We start from the raw sequence: 19,129 nt of genomic DNA on the forward strand, positions 1-19,129 counted from the left end.
AGATAAACATATCATACCTAAAACTGTCAATATTTATTTGCAGGGCCTGGGACTCCTTCTAATAGTATCAGGCATCATAGTACTAATAAGAAGACTGCTGCTCTCGCCCGAGACCACGCCCATACTGTCCGCCGAGTCCACTTCGGACGAACAATGACTAGGAAGGTTTTAAGGGTACTGATTTTACTTACAATTATTAAAGCTAAATAGTGTGATATGCCATTATATGCCTTCCATCCTCTATTAACGACATTATGAACTAGGGGTGAGAACTTTGATAATAATAACAAAATGGTTTTCCATCAGTACCTACCACTGTAAATGAAGCTGGTAATAATCCATACTAATATTATAAATGCGAAAGTCAGTCTGTCTGTCTTTCTGTCTGTGTGTTACCACTTCACGCTTAAACCACTGAACCGATTTAGATGAAATTTGGCATAGAGATAGTTTGAGTCCCTGAGAAGGACAGGATAGTTTTTATCCCGAAAATCATCCCTTAAGAAAGTGAAAAGCGGGGTGGAATTGAGATAATTAATGAAGTGCCTGCTAATTTGTGTGCATAATATGCTCAAATTGAATGATTGATTTGCTATGAGAATTTTTCCAGGCGCTATACTTACTTTAGCTGCTGTTACTAAGTCCGCGCAGACGAAGTCGCGGGCAAAAGCTAGTGTTGAATAAATATGTAAACGTCTTAAACCCAAGATGAAAAGACTGTACACTAGTATAAAACATTTGACTGGTAGTGGTAATCAACAGAGGTCGGACAAATCATCGCAAAACCATCAAAAATCATTTATATCTCAAAATAGGACAAGATTTATTAAACTCTTATTATGAAAATGAAAATGATTTCCAGATTATATTTAAAACTGTAGTTCAAAAATATAAAAAAAAAAATATCCTGTTCCATACCATATTTATTTTTGCGATAATTTGTCCGAACTCTGGTAATCAATCACAAATGATCCCCCAGAGGAAACGAGGGGTTATGAAATGTATTATATAACACTAAGACAATTTAACTAACCTACGTGCCTTAATATATTTGATAAATATGTAACCTTTATTAATAATTGTTATTTTAAAATCCTGTTAAATTTTAATTTTTATAGCTGTTGTCTTGTATAGTTTGTATAAGTCATAACTACCTTACCGATTGTTACCTTCGATGAGGCTATGTTATTAAACCAGCATTATGCCTGTTTTCGGTTTACTTTTATCTACTTGTTCAATATCAATATGTGGCTAGACTGATTCACCATAACCAAAACCTAGACCAAGTAAGACTTTAGTAAAACAGTAATTATAGTTTAATACCACAGTGCTGAGGATAGAAAAAAAATTTGGCTGTCCAAAAAAATTCCAGCATACACCTTGGAAAATGTAATTGGCGGCTATAGAAAGTAAATGATTTGTTTATGAGATAGCGCTATTTGGCTGAGGAAGGCAGAATGTGAACAACGGTTCCGTTTACTTCAGCTGCTCAGTTGATACACGTTACTGTGTTTGTCTTGCTAAGTTTTTCGTCTCGAGGAAAAGTCTCGCATGTAAATATTATACCCATGCTACTTTTACTAGAACCATGTAAAGCTGGTTCGGTCCCTCTCAGGCTGGCCTACCGGTGTCGGCGGCTTGATAATCTTGGGACAGCCAGTATAATTTTTAACTTATTTACTCATACCTCATATTTTTATGGCTTATTATTATTCAGGCAACTAAAATATTAAACAGGAACTTTCATTGGGCATATAATAATATAATTTGGCCGTGTATTAATATTTTAGAGCCTAAAAATGTATATTAGCTCCAAATGTAAGCATCATATTATAAAAAAACTGGCAGCAAATTTAAGCCACCAAAATTATGAATAGGGATAAAATGATAGTTTGGCAACTAAATAATTTTGCATCTGTTATTTTGTTTAGCGTATGATTTTTAATATTTGTTGTCATATAGTTGTTTACACCCAAATATTTTAATTGCACATACACTTAGTAATTTAAGACATTTTAAACAATTGTGATAAGAACTTTATTTTCTTAAAGCAATATAATCGGTACTTATTCGACCTGCGGCGTTAGCATGGTCGCGTTTTTATCGCCTGTCACCATGCCTGTCACGTTCTAACAAACGTAAGTGCGAAAGAGACGAATGACGCGACATGCTATAAAAAAAACGCGACCATGCTACCGCCGCTGATTTTATTTAATACAATGCTAATATTACCAAAAACTGTTTTATAAATCACGTAGAGAGGGTCTAGACCTAGAGGTTTCTGACCGCGCAACTCGAGCCGCGCGCCAGTATAAAACTATACTCTGGCACACCCACTTTATCAGTAGAAACAGGCGCGAAATACATATTTTCTATGGGAAGTCAACCCTTCGCTCCTCCATTTTTTAAATTTACCGCCTTTTTCTACTGATGAAGTGGGTGTGCCAGAGTATCATTTCTCGATTATAGTGTGCGAAAGAAACAAATGAAGGTGTCTCGCGCGACTTGACGGACTATTGCGCTAATCCTGTAGTTGGTTTTTTTAATTGCTGACCTTCATCTGAAGGAAGTTAAGATTATTATGATGGTTATTAATTTATATCAAAGTCATTGTTATTATTTAGAAGTATTTAATGTAGTGTTTAATACATACTTTATTCTTCCATTGATTTTAAGTTAGATTTTGACAATAAAATGGTCAATGCGTATGTATTTATAAACATTTGAGACAAGTGATTGAAGAAAACAATAATCGTTCAAAAGAGCTAACTGCCTATAATATCTAGTTAACTTATTACATATGTTCCTGATGTTATTATTCACTTCAATGGGAACTTATGAATAGTACGGACAAAGAATGACGTTATAGATATGTTTCATAGTTTTATCTACAGATTGCTTTATATACGAGAATATTCAATTAAGGGGGTAACTTTTACATCGTCACATAATTTACAGAATGTTTACAAAAAGCTGGAAACCTACTTAAAGCTTACCTATGTTTTACCTAGACAGACATCGTTAAAAATTAATGTTTTCTATTCAAATTCAACTAACGAAAGAGCAACGACCTTGTTACCTGTAAGAACTATATAATGTGTTGTTAAATAAAAATTGTCGACGTTGTCTGGATCTGGATCACCTAATTTTGTGCCAATGATATTCTTAAAATGTGTTCGAGGCTAGTTAAGCAAATGTTATGTGATTGTTGATACAATTTTATAAAATTTAATAAAGAACAGAAAGGTATTCATGCTTTTCTTTTGGTACAGTACCTATGAGAATACGCAGATCCTTTATGGGTCAAACATGTTCGGGAAAAGGGCGTCTCTCCTGTGGACATTATAAAAGTTGATGATTTAGGTACATTTTTGTAAGGCAACATGCAACTTCTAAGTAGAAAATTTTTACATACCTAAGAACAATGTTTGTTGTCCACAGGAAAGACTCATTACCTTAACCTCATACTAAAAAACAGACAATATTCAGTCTACTCTATCGGGCAGATAAAATGTTCCTAAGTTTCTTTTACCTTCCCTCTTCAGTGTCAAAGAAAAAATCGATAAGCAAAGCAAAGGCGAGAATCTCGTAAAATATTATAAACTATTATAGACGAAGGAATAGTACATTGTGATACAATTAAGTGTGCCACGTAAGTCACACACGAGGCGATATTGTGCGCGCGAGCTGAAAGCGAGCACACGCACACGCGTTTCATATGACGTTTTTCAACACACTTGCGAGGAAAAAAACGAATTTTACATATTAATCAGTTTAATTGTTAAAACAGTTAGTAATAGTACATTACTATAGAGGCCGGGAAACGAAGGGTTGCAGGCCAAGTAGATATAGACGGCCGAGCGTAGCGAGGTCGCATAGGTATACGCGGCCGGCCACCCCGTTTCTCGCCGAGATTTGTATAGTGTTTTTAACAAACTTGCAATTAAATAATAATAAAAATATGATGATGATGATGATTGTTTCATGTCCTAATGTGATAGGTTATTCAGTTTCAGGGAACAAAAAAAATATTGTTCTGCGCTACGACGCACGGTTTAGGAGATACAACCCTATAAAGATTTCTTTTTTTTCACCAGGAAAAGTTATAGTCATGCAGAAATATTTATAGGACGGTACCTCCTAAACCGTACGTCGTAGCGCAAAATAATCAAATTTTCGTTTCCCTTTAATACTCCTATTTAAGTAATAATAAAAAAAACACATAAAGAAAAAAAGCGTAATGGCAGCATGTCATAATAGTACATTATGATACAAGTGTGCTAAGTTGGTCATTACACACGAGGCGATATTGTAAGAATAAGAAATAAGAAAGCCGATGTGTGTAATGACCAATGCACACGCGTTTCATACGACGTTTTTCAACACACTTGCGAGAAAAAAAAGAAACTTTCATATTAATCAAATTTTAATAGTTAAAACAGTTAGTATTGAGTGTTTCATCTCATCTGTCATACTCGTACTGCCGGCCGGCCCTCGCTCGCCCCGGCCGCGGGCGGCGCGGCGGGCGGGCCGGCCGGGCCGCGCACTGCGCAGGCGGTCGGGCGCGCCGGTGCCCGCCAGTCCGACCAATTAAAGAAGGCTCCCTTTCCATGCATATTATTAGCAATCAGTTAGCTTCTTAACTCAGTCGGATAATATAATGAAAAAGCACGAGTGGAATAATACACTGAAAGAGCACGCGTGTTTAATATCTAGGATTATGAGCCAAAAATCGGTGGAATAAAAACGTCGTTTTGAGCAAGTGTGTTGAAAACACGTTTATATCATTCTGCCATTGCGCCATTTTGTACTTGTACAAAATCTTTCATATTGACTGCCGCCACCCCCTCGATCCTTGTAAAATCTACCGACCAATTTAAATGGCTCCGTCTTCCGCTCCTTTAACCAAACCTTCTTTACTGGCAGACGTTGAGGATGGTGGAGGGTCATAATTTAAACCTAAACTAACCTACTTTACTGGTATTCAGTCAGGTTACATGAGAGTCGCAGTACTCGCAGTTTTAACCTAGGCAATCTAACCTATTTATGTACCTACTAACAGTCGTTCAGTTTTTTGGAGTCGCAGTTTTAACCTACTCCTAACTATTTTACCGGACGCTGTTCTGTTTGGTTCAGGGTCACAGTTCAAACCTAACCTAACTTACATAACGGGTAGCCTTTCAGAACGGTGGAGTCACAATTCTAACCTAACCAGTAACCTATCTTACATTACTGTTCGGGTTGGGTTGGGTCGCAGTTCTAACATAACCCACTTCCTGGCAGAAGTTCGGGACGGTGGATGGTCGCAATTCTTACTTAACCCGCATCCGTTCAGGTTAGTGCGTAGTTCTTATCTAAACAATGCGGAATAACTGCTCCGTACGGCCCGTACTGATAACGATGGCGCGTGGATGGCGCTATCCATAGCTTCTAAAACACAACTACCCTAGCAACACACAACACGCACATCATTTGCATATTTTCACACTACACGAAGCGGTGGTTCTTAGTCCGTTGGCGGCTGGGCATCATTCCCAGCATAGTCGGACATAAGTGACATAACCGCGTATGGCGCGGGTCTAGCGGTGGGTACTATGTATGAGCATTCCCAATTTCCCACACTCGCCGCAAAAAAAACCTAAGCAATGTGCCCGGGCGTAGCGTACTTTGCGCCAATTTCCGCCATTTTGAAATGGTCTGTGGCCTGCGGTATTTCCAGACCGATAAGACCTTCAAAAGTTCAAACCTTCAAGAACGTATTCCCATCTAAAAGGCCGGCAACGCACTTACAACCTCTCTGGTATTGCAGGTGTCCATGGGCGGCGATAATCTCTTACCATCAGGCGACTCGAACTTCAAAAAAAATCTATGTCACTGTCGAACCTGCGGATGAGGAGGATTGCCGGCCGTAAGAATTTATACCAAAGCTACCGAAGCTAAAAACGGAGACGTTCGTTTTCGTTCGGTCAATTACCTATTAATTAGGTTCATAAAAAAAGTCTGAGTTAAGTCCCCGGCAAGCTCGGCCGAATTGCACCTTTTCATACAAACGTCGTTCCGCTCTCATTTTAAAACTACGTGTTGGATTGTAATTATTGTAATGAAACTGCACATACAATGACATGAGGTATATCTAGGTCTGTAATTAGTTTAGTTCCAGTTTATAAAACAAACATAATACAGCAAAAACGCTGTATTTTTTTTAACTATGGTACCTAATTACCTATCTGAAGCTGCAAAAACTAATTTCAGACATAGATATACCTTATCCTATTTTAAGTACAATGTTTCAGAACAAACTAGCTAGTCGTTTTAAACTGAGAGCGGAACTACGTTTGTATTTAGAACCGAGCTTGCCGGGGACCCTTAAGAATAGTAGAGACAGATAGGTACTAGTGTGGGTTATAATTAAGTACCTAATCTATAAAATATATGACCAACCGCGGTCCCTCTATAATCTTTACGTTCCTTGGGGAATAGCGTGACTTGACGGCATCTAAGTTCGATACTTGGTGGTCACGCGTGCTTCGCTTTTATTATTCTGTAGTCTATAAGTTTGTAAACAATTGATAACAAAACGACAGAGACTCACAAAAATGTCGCCGATAACTAATTAGGACAACAGCTGTAAGGGTATGTATAGATACAGCTACATTAGTAAATAGGTATTTATATTGTAGCATTTGTAGCTAATCTATCACGCGTGGGTTACGGTCATAGACTGATAAGTTTTAGTATCGTTTGAACCTTTGAAGCATGTAGACGTGCTATCTACATGGGAACACTGAACCCAAATACGCGCCAAACATAATAAAATAAACTTATAAAATGAGTGGTCATTAGTGATAGTGTGATTTGTTCAACAAATCAGTGTTGTGGAATTTGTTGTCCGACTGTCTGAGGTTAGTTTGATAATGCTTAGATCTTTTTATTTCGTTTTATTAGATTGGGCCGGATTGTTTATTTTGTTTATACGGCTTATATACCTAAAATTAATAAAATAGAGATATTTAAAAAAAAATTAAAAGTTCTGTTATAAGGAACTCGTCACAGTACCAATTTACCTACTTATTTACTTTCATATAATAAAAAGTCTATTGTTGTACAACAAAATAAGTACATATTTATATTTAGGCTCTACCATGATGAGTAGCCACATAGCGCACGAATTATTTATAGGATGAAAATGTCACCCCGCTTACAACCCTACGCGCCCCCACACCAGATGTCCGGCTTCAGCGCACACTTTCCCGCTTCCTCAGCCACCGAAATGTAAAAAAAAATGTAGCATATACCTACTCCATACAATAAAGCAAGCAATAAATAAATACGATTTTCGTATTTGAACTGAACAACAAATTGCTACATTAGAGATGATTACTAAATATTAGAGCCACACTCCCTATCGTTGTTATTGAGAACACTTCTACATTACCTAGATACTTTAGAACTTATACTATATGATTAGAAATCCTGTCTTTACATTATAGAAGCTGGGTGCCTAGCAAAGTAGCCAATCGTTTGCGCTACGACATAGAAACGCTATTTGCCTCTATATCGCACTAATATGTAACAGTGATAGAGGGCTTCTAGGTTCTATGTTAAAATCAGGATTTAATTAGGTACAATAGAATAGAATAGAATATAGAATATATTTTATTTGTAGTAATTGTACATCGTAATATTCAAAAATTATTTACAATTAGAAGAACAATACAATTATTATTACAATTATAAAATTAATAATACATTTAAAAGGCATATGCAAGTCAATACGTTTCTATTAAGTGAACATAATTTTAGGCATGTTTTCATTGAATTGAATTATAAATATTAAAAAAAAAGAAATGTCATGAAACGATTACATTAAATAAATTATAAGGTTTCGACATATTTAGTCATTCGTCTAGGAATTCTTTTACCGAGTAGTATGCTTTTTTTGTGCAAAACATTTTGAGTTCGCGTGTGAAACGTCGTTCAGTACTAAAGTTTTTTATTACTTCAGGTAATTTATTATAAATTTTTGCACCTATTACCCTTAAGGACTTCCCTGACTTCTGAAGCCTATGCGTGGGTATCGACAGCGCCGGTTTTCTTCTCGCTGAGTAGGGCTTGCTTAGAGAAAACTCATCAGGATTCTTCCTTACATATTTACCTATCTCAAATATAAAGAGCGAAGGTACAGTCATCACCTTAAGGTTAACAAATAGCTGCCGTGCAGGTTCGTTTTCAGGGACTCGGGATATCAATCTTATTACCTTTTTTTGCAGGATGAATGGTCGGTCCCTATCGGCCGCTAGGCCCCAAAGGTCAATACCTCTCGTTAGGTGTGCATGGAAATATGCATAGTATGCTGTCAGCAGGCCCTGTTCCGATAACGTATGCTTTAGGCGTCCTATAGCGTAGAAGGCAGAGTTTAGTTTTTTACAGATCGCGTCTATGTGTTGGCTCCATTGCAAACCGCTATCGAAACAAAACCCAACATATCGAGCATAACCTACGGGTTCTATTTGAACCCCGTTAACAGTCAAATCCAGCTGTAGCTGTACCCTACTGTTAAGTGAGAATTGGAGGAGGCTCGTTTTCTCGATATTTAACTGCATGCCGTTAGCTTGGAACCAGTAAGGTAAGTAAATTATCTTTATCAGCGCTCATCGCTGACCCCGACCCCGTTAAATCCTATATTTTTATGTAATAACATATTTACGGGTTTCAGATTTACTATACTATAAAAATAGCGTCTTGTCAAATTTCATGTTTCTAGGTTAAAAGGAGAACGCTATAAAAAATGTATTTTTTATGCAACATGCAACATAACCGAATGTAGGTCTTTGACTGTCTTTGAACTGCTTTGACTTAACTTTAAAAAGTTCAATTTTTTCACAGCTGCTACAAGGGTCAGCAGACCTCTGAATTTCATATTAATGTCAAGTCGGTATCGACCATCCGTAACAACAGACAAAGAAAGTACTCCTGCTTCCACACGGTGTAACATGAGGATACCGAATAATTTTAACAGCGTATTCCTGATCATATTTAAACACTAAAATGTCCTATAAACTTTTCTGTAATTTGCCTAGTTTCAGTTAATACCAATTAAAAAAAAACAAGTTTTTATTGTTACATAGTGCAAAACGCATTTTTGATGTCGATGTTGCCACTGTGGGACGTAGTTAAGTAACCTTATTGATAGATGTCAAAAAGTGACAAGGTAACACTTTGTAAAAACTACGTTTTACAAAAAAAAAAGTAAAAGTCCATTTTAAGTGACAAGTTTACCAATAATATTTACTTTTTATGTACAAATACATCTAAAAAAATCGAAAAAAAAAAAACAAAAAAATTTTTTTTTTTCTCGAATTTGACCTAAACTTTTCCATTTTTCCCTGTTTTGGCCTCAGAAAAGCGTGGTTAAAATCTTTCGGTTTCCTCGTGAACACCTTGTATATAAGATATTGAGATATGGATTGGAACCCTAAAAAAAGAAGAATTTTAAATTTGGATTTAGAACGTTACATTGCTGACTACTAAGGTAAACTGCATTCAACATGTTTATCAGATACCGCAATGTAATGAAAATTGCATGCAAGTTCTTGTTAGTCTAAACCTCGCTTAACAATATCCCCACATAGTTGTCCTTAATCTTATTATAAATAATAAATAAATATTTAGAGACAACCTTACACAGATCTACCTAGTCCCAAACTAAGAAAAGTTTGTACTGTGGGTGCTAGGCGACGATATACACACGTATATAGATAAATACATACCTCTATACATAAAAAATACCCATGACTCAGGAACAAATATCAGTGTTCGTCACACAAATAGGTAAATGCCCTTACCGGGATTCCAACCTGGACCATCAGCTTCATAGGCAGGGTCACTGTCACTACCCAGACCAGACCCACTAGGCCAGACCGATCGTCTTGAAATAAAGATTTAAACTTAGTGTGTAATTGTAAAATAAAGGGCTACGGCCTACAATAAACCAAATAAAATATGTAATAATAAACTGATAACCAATCACATTGATAATGTATCAAAATATACAATGATACTAGTGAATTTATACATCCACTTACGCAACTGAGGTGTCTGATTTTGCTTGTATAGATCAGGGACCGAATACCGGTATTTGTTTCATACAAATTAACCGGTATTCAATTTCGTATATTTTTGTATTTCAATTAGCTTATCTGATAACTCATTGCCCTTAGCTAAATATAATTCTAGAATATCGGAAAATTTATTGCGAATGTTGTGTTATTTTGATTTTTAGTTACCTATATACAGGTAACGGTCCCTGGTATAGATAAAATTCAACAAAATTCTTTATTTCATAATTTCTTTAATTCTGTTTATTTTTACTTGTTTGATTTTAAGGTGTGAATATCGACTGAGACGTGTGTGTGTGTGTGCGTGCGTGCGTGCGTGCGTGCGTGCGTGCGTGCGTGCGTGCGTGCGTGTGTGTGTGTGTGTGTGGTATGGTTTTGAGTGAAAGTTTAATTCTCTGTTGTTTTTATTATAGAGGTAGGACGACTTTGAATTAAACTGTGATCTTGCAAAGTTAGTTCTCGTACGGAAGGATTTAGCTACATTGACGATATTTCTTTTGTTTTTATAATTAGGGTTGTTGGGTATTAGTTTGTGTTTTTTCATTATTGTTTGCAGAACATATAATTTCCTTACCAATAGAAGATCACTAGTTTGATAAAGCATTTCAGTAGGATATCTAATTTTTTTGAAGTACATCACTTTTATGAGTGCACGTTGAGCCCTTTCAAGATAGATAAAGCGACTTTTTGCTGCACCTCCCCAGACCGATATGCAGTATAATAAGGCAGATTGCACCAGGGAGATATAGATTTCGTTTAAGATGTTGCGAGACTTTGTAAGATTTGCTTTACCTGGTGCAATGTGCCTTAGCGACTTAAAGATCCAGAGCAGTTTTCTGACTCTACCGATGACTTGGTCAAGGTGAGAGTACCAATTTAAATGCTCATCCAGTTGTACACCCAAATACTTAGTTTCTGAGACTTTTTCAATAGTAGGAGGGTTACAGGTAGAAAAGCTAGATTGGTGACAAGAGTGAATTTTTAGATCTATTTCAGGAGTCGGTAGTGAGATGCTGATACAAACATATTTTGTCTTATTTATATTTAGTAGTATTTAATGTTAGTAGATTCATCCTTAACCACTTTGATATGTGTGCCATTCCGAGTTCAGCTGCGACCCTTACCTCTTCCCATGATTTTCCACTAAAAACGACAGCTGTATCGTCAGCATAAGAGAATATTTTTGCGCTAGGAATGGTCATATCGCAGAGATCGTTGATATAAACTAAAAATAAAGTCGGACCCAGAACGCTTCCCTGCGGTACGCCATATTAGACGTCCTCATCCTCGCTGACACATTTGCCCAGTTTAACCCGTTGCTTTCGGCCATAGAGATAGTTTTAAAAAAGTAAAAGTGGTATTCCTCTGATACCTTTTCTCTCCAACTTTTTTATAGATACAACGATTATTAGGTATAAGTCTACAGGTAGGTACTTTATGAATGAATTCATTCATAATGAGTACATGCAATTTTTAGGGTTCCGTACCCAAAGGGTAAAAAGGGGACCCTATTACTAAGACTCCGCTGTCCGTCTGTCTGTCTGTCACCAGGCTGTATCTCATGAACCGTGATAGCTACAGTTGAAATTTTCACAGATGACGTATTTCTGTTGCCCCTATAACAACAAATACTAAAAAGTACGGAACCTTCCGTGGGCGAGCCCGACTCGCACTTGTCCGGTTTTTACAAAATAATCACGATAAATTATTATTGTAACTATGCCAACTTCAAATCTTTCGAGTTCGCAACACAGTGACAACATACACAAATTCAAAACACACCTTACACTTTACATAGTGACACAGTTCTTCTTCTTCTTCTTTGTCCTCGCCTTATCCCGTTACGCGGGGTCGGCTTTCCTAATCTTAAGGCGCCACTTTGTTCGCTGATATGCGTCGTCACTGGACAGGCCCAAATCCTTCATGTCTCTCCGGACATTCGTCAGCCAGGTAGTTACTGGCCTGCCCCTTCCTCCCTTTGCTGCAGCCATGGAAAGGCACTTTTTCACAACTTGGTTTTCGGGTCTACGCATCACATGTCCGAACCACCTTAGTCTGGATTCCTTTATCTTCTCGGTAACTGGTGCCACCTTGAAGGTGCCCCGGATATATTCATTTCGGACTCTATCTTTAAGGGTAACTCCTCCTGCCCAACGAAGCATACGCATTTCAGTAGTGTGTTGTTTTTGCTCATGTATTTGCTTCGTAGCCCACGTTTCACTACCGTATAGTAGAACTGGCCTAACGGCGGTTTTATATATCTTGCCTTTTGTTTTTATTGGCATTTTTGGGTCACACAAGACCCCTGTTAGTTCGCGCCATTTATTTCATCCAGATGATATTCGTTGCTTTATGTCGGCTGTAATCGTGCCATCCTCAGCAATAACAGAACCTAGGTATTTGAACTTTTTTACTCTTGGTAGGATTTCTCCATCAAGCTTCAGCTCAGTGTGTGTCGTGCTAGATTTGTCAGTGCCGAAGTTGAGCACCATATACTCCGTCTTGGTTATACTTATGCGCAATCCGTTTGGCTCCAGAGATCTCCTCCATTGATCTAAACTATCCTGTACTTCTTGTTTATTGTCTGATATCAGAGCCACGTCGTCAGCATACAATAGGTTCCACGGTAAGGGTTTCTGGATTCTCTCGGTGAGGTAATTCATGATGGTATTGAATAGTAGAGGGCTAAGAGCGCTTCCCTGACGAACCCCAACTTCAATATCAAAGCTCTTTGACATACCTGCTGGGCTTCGAACGCTTGTCTGCACGTTGCGATACATGTCTGTTATAAGCTTTATGTATCGTTCAGGAACGTTTTGCGACCTTAAAGCCTACCATATCAGTGTTCGGGGTACTCGGTCAAAAGCTTTTTCCAAATCTATGAAGATCATCCACAATGTTTGTTTATTTTCACGAGCTTTTTCTACTAACAGCCTTATTGCATGTATTGCTTCTGTGGTTCCTTTTCCAGCAATAAATAAACCCAAATTGATTTTCTGTACAATGAATTAAACTCTGAAGGCGCTCACTTAGGACTCGCTCCCAGATCTTGAGTGTGTGATGTAAGTTTAATACCCCTAAAGTTTCCGCAATCTCTAACATCTCCCTTGTTTTTGTAAAACGGGACCAATATACTTTTTCTCCAAGCAACTGGCATTTCCCCGTCGTCTAAAATCCTATTGAATAGAGTTGAGAGCCAAATCTCTCCATCGCTTTCTAGAAGTTTCCAGAGCTCTGCGGGTACATCATCAGGACCCGTTGTTTTGTGGTTTTTCATTTTAGAGATTGCTTTCCTCACTTCTGCCGGGGTTATTTCACCGATTGGTCCTTCGGTTGGCGGTAATTCTGCTTCTCGATGTCTAGGGAATTCTTCGTTTAACAAGTTTTGGTAGTACTCGTACCATCTATCGCAGATATCCTTGTCGTTTGTGAGTAGAGTGACTTCTCTGTTTTTAATATACTTGGTAGTTTTGAAGTCCTTAGTATCATTGTGTCTACGTCTAGCCACTTTATATATATCATTACTAGTGGTTAAATCTAGTTGTTTGTAAAACTCTGAATCAGCCTTATCTCTCTCAACGGCCACCGTTGTTATTGCAGCTTTTTTGGCTTGTTTGTAATTTTCCTTATCTTCATCGGAGCCTGTATTTTGCCAGATTTTAAACAGACGTTTCTTATTAGCAACGCTATCTTTGGTGCAGTTGTTCCACCATTTGGCATCCTTTGCACTGTGCAGAGCTCCTTTGCTGACCCCTAGTTCGTGTTTAACGGTGGCTATGCAAAAAGTTTCAAAGGTTTTCCATGTTACCGATGGGTTTTCATTTACATAGTGACACTGTTCTACGACGCTTTAAATTAGTAGGGTATTAGTACATTTCGATGCTAGTGCGGAAAGTATGTCATTACTTGAAGAATGACATATCCGCACGTGTATCGAACGACGTTTTTTAATACAGTTGCGAAAACATAAGAAAAGCAACAAGCAAGGAATGGAATTCGAAACTTTTATATTATTAATTCTGTGACACTGACATCATTAACATTGACATTATGAAGTGGTGTTTTTCTAGCTTTTATTTGACTAGAATAGATTTTGTTATTATTATTGAACCCACTTTAATGAAAGTTTTTTTTTCAAATGCATGTTTTATAAGACAGAAACAATTGTAAATATTAAAACTTTGTACTATTATTACCTAAATATCGTTATTTACGATTATTTGTGTATCGTATATTTATAAAAACAATATCGAATGTTGCCTTTGAAAACTTAAAACATTCCTGCAGTAAGAAAATACGCCTCTTCTTTGACAGGCGTTCCGTTCCATTCAGACAACTTATTAAGAACGGTTTTTCAACATTAAAAAATAAACGTGTTATAATACTTATAATGATGAAGAGGTAAGTAATAAAATATGAAATATGCATATTTTTCGTATTCTTACATTAACATTAGGTTTTTATGTTGATTACGACGTTTAAAGGAAACTAATATTAACACTCATCAATAAGTAGTCATGAATTGGAACAAGTAAACATTTAAAAAAATTGGAAAAGTAAAAAGCATTAGTTCGCGAAAACCAACTTTCCGCACGCTAAACAGCCACGAAAAGTAGCACTTTTTGAGCAACTGTATTAAAATAGTTATTTGTTATACAAGGGTGCAAAGTTGTATTTTACCCGCGAGTGTTTTAACACACGAGAAGTAAAATACATTTGCACCCGTGTGTAACACAAAACTTTTCCCCTCACTATAGCGAGGAAAGTGCAACATCCACAGGCGTTAGATCATCTTCATCAACTGGAATCACTCATTTTTTTACGATACTATAACAAAAAACTCTGGAAATTCTGTACTTTTACGTGAGAAGTTTTTAAGTAAAATTTTTGTTGACAATGTTGATATTTCTGACGTATGAAATGTCAATGATGCGTTTTGGAATTGCATCGACTTAACTTGTGCGATCAGAATTATATTTTATATAATTATTAAAAACAAACGTTTATTATGGAATTTCAAGGTTTATGACTTAAAATCATTAAATAAAGCTAAATCTGGTATTATTTATTAGATTCTCAAACCATTTATTTAATGATAATTAATATCGAACGACCCAATTTTATGAGCGTTTTACGTTTTATTTTTGTCAAGCTACAAACACGCTCTATCCAAGGTCAAGTTACTTTCCCCACTAGTGGATAAAATGCGTTTTTCCCCGCTTGTTTTAAAGGATAAAAGACGGCTTTCCGAGCTAGTGAGGGGAAAAAATTTTTACTTACTTTTTGCCTACTCGCTCAGTAGTTACTCAGTCTTTTCGGTAAAATAGCCGGCGCTAACGAATATGGTATTGGCGTCTCATGGTAAGTGCACAGGTGTCAGAAATAGCGTAGGTACTCTAAAACTCGATTTAAGGTATAAAAACAAAACATTAATTTATTCTGATATAAACTTCCGCGCCATTGTGTGCGAATTACAACACGAGTAGTTCGTAGATATGATCTAATTCACTAAATTTAAAAATAAATTTCACCCTTGGGACTAATTACCTACTTCCTAATGGCATACGTGGAAAAACACCCTTTATGAATAAGTGTGATAAAAACGTTAAAAATGTATATATTATATTCGCTATAGTTTGAGCTACAATCTTTTAGCTGATTGTGTCTAAGGAAACTTACGTTCATCACCCTCTTAAAGGGAACATATTCCACGCATTCTTACAGATCAATCACTAATTTAACTCCCGTGGGTCTATAAAGTTTTTTTAGGGTTCCGTACCTCAAAAGGAAAAAACAGAACCCTTATAGGATCACTCGTGCGTCTGTCTGTCTGTCCGTCTGTCACAGCCTATTTTCTCTGAAACTACTGGACCAATTAAGTTTAAATTTGGTATACATATGTAAGTTTGTGACCCAAAGACGGCAATGTAACGTAAACAAACGAATTTTAAAAGCGGGGGCCACTTTTGGGGGGTAAATGACAAAATTAAAAAATAAAGTTTTTCAAACTGTATCGTGTTACATATAAAATGAAAGAGCTCATAGTGAGAATCTTAAATATATTTTTTTTATAATTTTAGGATAAATAGTTTAGAAGTTATTCAAGAAAATAGGCAAAAAATGACCATTCCCCCTTTATCTCCGAAATTACTGGGTCAAAAATTAAAAAAAAATGAATTGAAAAAAATACACAAAATAGACTACAGGAAAACCTATTAGAAATGTGCAGTCAAGCGTGAGTCGGACTTAATTACTTAGTTTTTGATCCGACCCCTACGGATTTTTTAAAGACATTTCACTCATGTTTCACATAAAAAAACCACATTGTTTAAATTGTGTAATGTACGGAACCCTTGGAACGCGAGTCCGACTCGCACTTGACCGGTTTTTTTTTAAATAGGTACGGGTACATTCTTTTTTTTTTATTTAAGCTTAATTACTAACAAATGTATCAACGATAATAGGTATAAGGCAACCACCTGACATGGCAGCCACTGATTGCATACATTATATTAATAAGTATCCTGTAAGTTCAAGGAATTATCAGAAAATTGTTTGGGGTATACGTATAAACAAGGGTTACATATAAGGTTTTGCTTGTACATAGTGACAACCTGAAAAAATTGTAAAATTCTAAACGCTTTGTCTTTTCAAATTTTGCTGCACAGCTCGCGGTCCATAGAAAGATTTGAGGCCACTGAGCGGCGCTAAAAGGAGCAAACTGTCGTGAAATAAGACGCTGCGAGGCGGATACAGTAATTTTCTACTTGAGCCGGGACAATGGCTAGTGCAGCCGCACCGACCTGATAGCCCGTGAGGATTACTTATTTTACAAACCGAACCGATAAGAAATAATTAGAGAAAGTAGCATTGTCGTATAGGTAGGTACTTTCTCCTAACCCTTGGAACAATCTGAGTTTTAAACCATCCCTCACTAATCGGTAGGCTGCTGCACTGAACAGACTGCACTGCTGAAAATAGTGCCAAACATTTATTAACTACGGTTTTCCTAAATAATTTGTGATTCTGTTATACGGACCGTTGAAAAGAGTCAAATTAAAATTTGCACCATCGTCTGTTTCGTGAATGAATATATTTTTTATAACATTGTTAATGCTTTAGCCTAAGATGGATGAAGATGATGGTTTGGCAGGTAAATGAATTCGATCGTAGGTAGTCAGACGAAGCTAACTCTGCACATCAGACTGCTGTGATATTGTGGAAGTGCTACAATATAGTCAGATTATGGTCAGATTCCTATAATAATATTATGTATATAGTGGCACCTTCACACTTGGTCACTGCAAAGTCGCTGCAGAGTTATCTTACACGGAATCGGCCTATTTTTAGAGTTCCGTATCTCAAAACGAAAAAACGGAACCCTTATAGGATCACTCCTTATAGGACATGTCCGTCCGTCCGTCCGTCCGTCCGTCTGTCTGTTTGTCTGTCAAGACCCTTTATCTCGGGAACGCGTGGAGGTATTCGAGTTGAAATTAAAACCATATACTCAGGTCTACAGTCCTTTGAAGGGGTGAAAAAAAAATCAAACTTGTAACCTGCACTTGTAAGTTAACGCAATAAAATATAGATATAAATATCTCAAGGGAATAAAAAATTATAGGGTACTTGTTACTTCCCGTTGACCTAGAACTATGAAATTTGGCAAGTAATATTGTCTTACACTACAAGTACAGGGAAAAATCTCAAAACTATAAATTTGTAAAAAAAAAGTTACATTTGTACGGAACCCTCAGTGGGCGAGTCCGACTCGCACTTGTCCGGTTGTTTTTTCTGATAATCAAAAATGTCTGCAAAAAAGTGAAACGGAGAACACAATAACTACGGTTTTATGTGTTTTATAAGAGAAATCGGATAATATTCAATTATTTAAAAAAGTATTACATAGGTTATTCGTAAAACATGTCCTACGCATGTTTCCGAGCTGAGAAAAAAATAAAAAAATAAAATTAATTGGAGAAGTCAATTATGCCGACAGTGATAAAATTAAATAAATAAATAAAATTTTGGGTAGCTTCCTACACGTAAAGTGGGGATGTAATTCTTTTTTTTCTTCAATCCTATATTAGTGTGGGGTATCGTTGGATAGCTCTTTCAAAACGAATACCGGTCTTCATCAATCTTTTTTTTGATAAAGTTAATATTTTCAGAAATAACTGCTCCGAATGAAAAAAAATTGTGTCAGGGGGACACAATTAAACATTTAAACTAATATTTAAACATTTAAATGTAGGGTTCCGTAGTTACATAACATTTAAACCACGAGTTCAAAAATATGAAAAAATCGTAGAAATAGAACTGGGGTCGAAACTCGAAACGCTGGGCCGTGGGGGGCCAAGCGCGCGCCGGTTGTACAAGGACTTACGAGGGTTGATCCGTACGCACCACCCCTGACCTCTTTGCTGTCACTTGGTTATTAAAACCTTTTTGCTGAAGGTTTATAGAAATTTAGAGGTTATTAAAAAAATAAAACATTTTTAAATGTCGAACTATTATTGAGCTACAGCTTACTGTAATTGTTGAGTCGTGGTTTTTTTGTATGAAAATGGATTTTGTTGAGCAGAGGGCGGTAATAAAATATCTACAAAAAAATATTTTACATCAACTCAAATCCCTCAAGATATTGTGGCAACTGTAGGGGAGTGTGCAGTATCCTATTACATAGTGAAACGTTGATATCGAGAGTTTAAGTGCGGAAGATCCAATTGTGAAATCCAACATGGCGGTGGACCACCTGTAACGGTCACTCCAGACGAAAACATTAATAAAGTTCACGATATGGTGTTACAAAACCGGCGAATACGTATCAGGCAAATTGTCGATGAGACTGGCTTGTCATATCATGTAGTGCAACAGATACTTACTAAAGAATTGGGTATGAACAAGATCAGTGCAAGATGGGTGCCACGAATGTTGACCATTGATCAGAAAAGACAGAGTATTGATTTGCCAGCGTCTGTTGGATATGTACCAAGCTAATAAAGATAATT

General features: G+C 36.8%; 2 protein-coding genes across 3 annotated transcripts in view; both read left to right on the forward strand.

The window, feature by feature from the left end:
* LOC134746199 (protein croquemort-like) overlaps window positions 1-3,948 on the forward strand; it is a 41,808-nt gene extending 37,860 nt beyond the window's left edge. Inside the window, exon 11 of the mRNA XM_063680528.1 lies at window positions 44-3,948. Coding sequence (XP_063536598.1) covers window positions 44-157 — 114 coding nt within the window. The 3' untranslated portion in view covers window positions 158-3,948. The remainder of the gene's footprint in view (window positions 1-43) is intronic.
* Window positions 3,949-6,751: 2,803 nt separating this feature from the next.
* Window positions 6,752-19,129, forward strand: part of LOC134746185 (protein peste) — a 55,075-nt gene continuing 42,697 nt past the window's right edge. The window contains exon 1 of one of the 2 annotated variants that reach the window (XM_063680509.1): window positions 6,752-6,906. The gene's annotated coding sequence lies outside the window, so the exon portion shown is untranslated. The remainder of the gene's footprint in view (window positions 6,907-19,129) is intronic. The other variant, XM_063680517.1, reaches the window with a different exon arrangement.

Source organism: Cydia strobilella, chromosome 1 (genome assembly GCF_947568885.1).
Source record: "Cydia strobilella chromosome 1, ilCydStro3.1, whole genome shotgun sequence".
NCBI classification, from domain to species: Eukaryota; Metazoa; Arthropoda; class Insecta; order Lepidoptera; family Tortricidae; genus Cydia; species Cydia strobilella.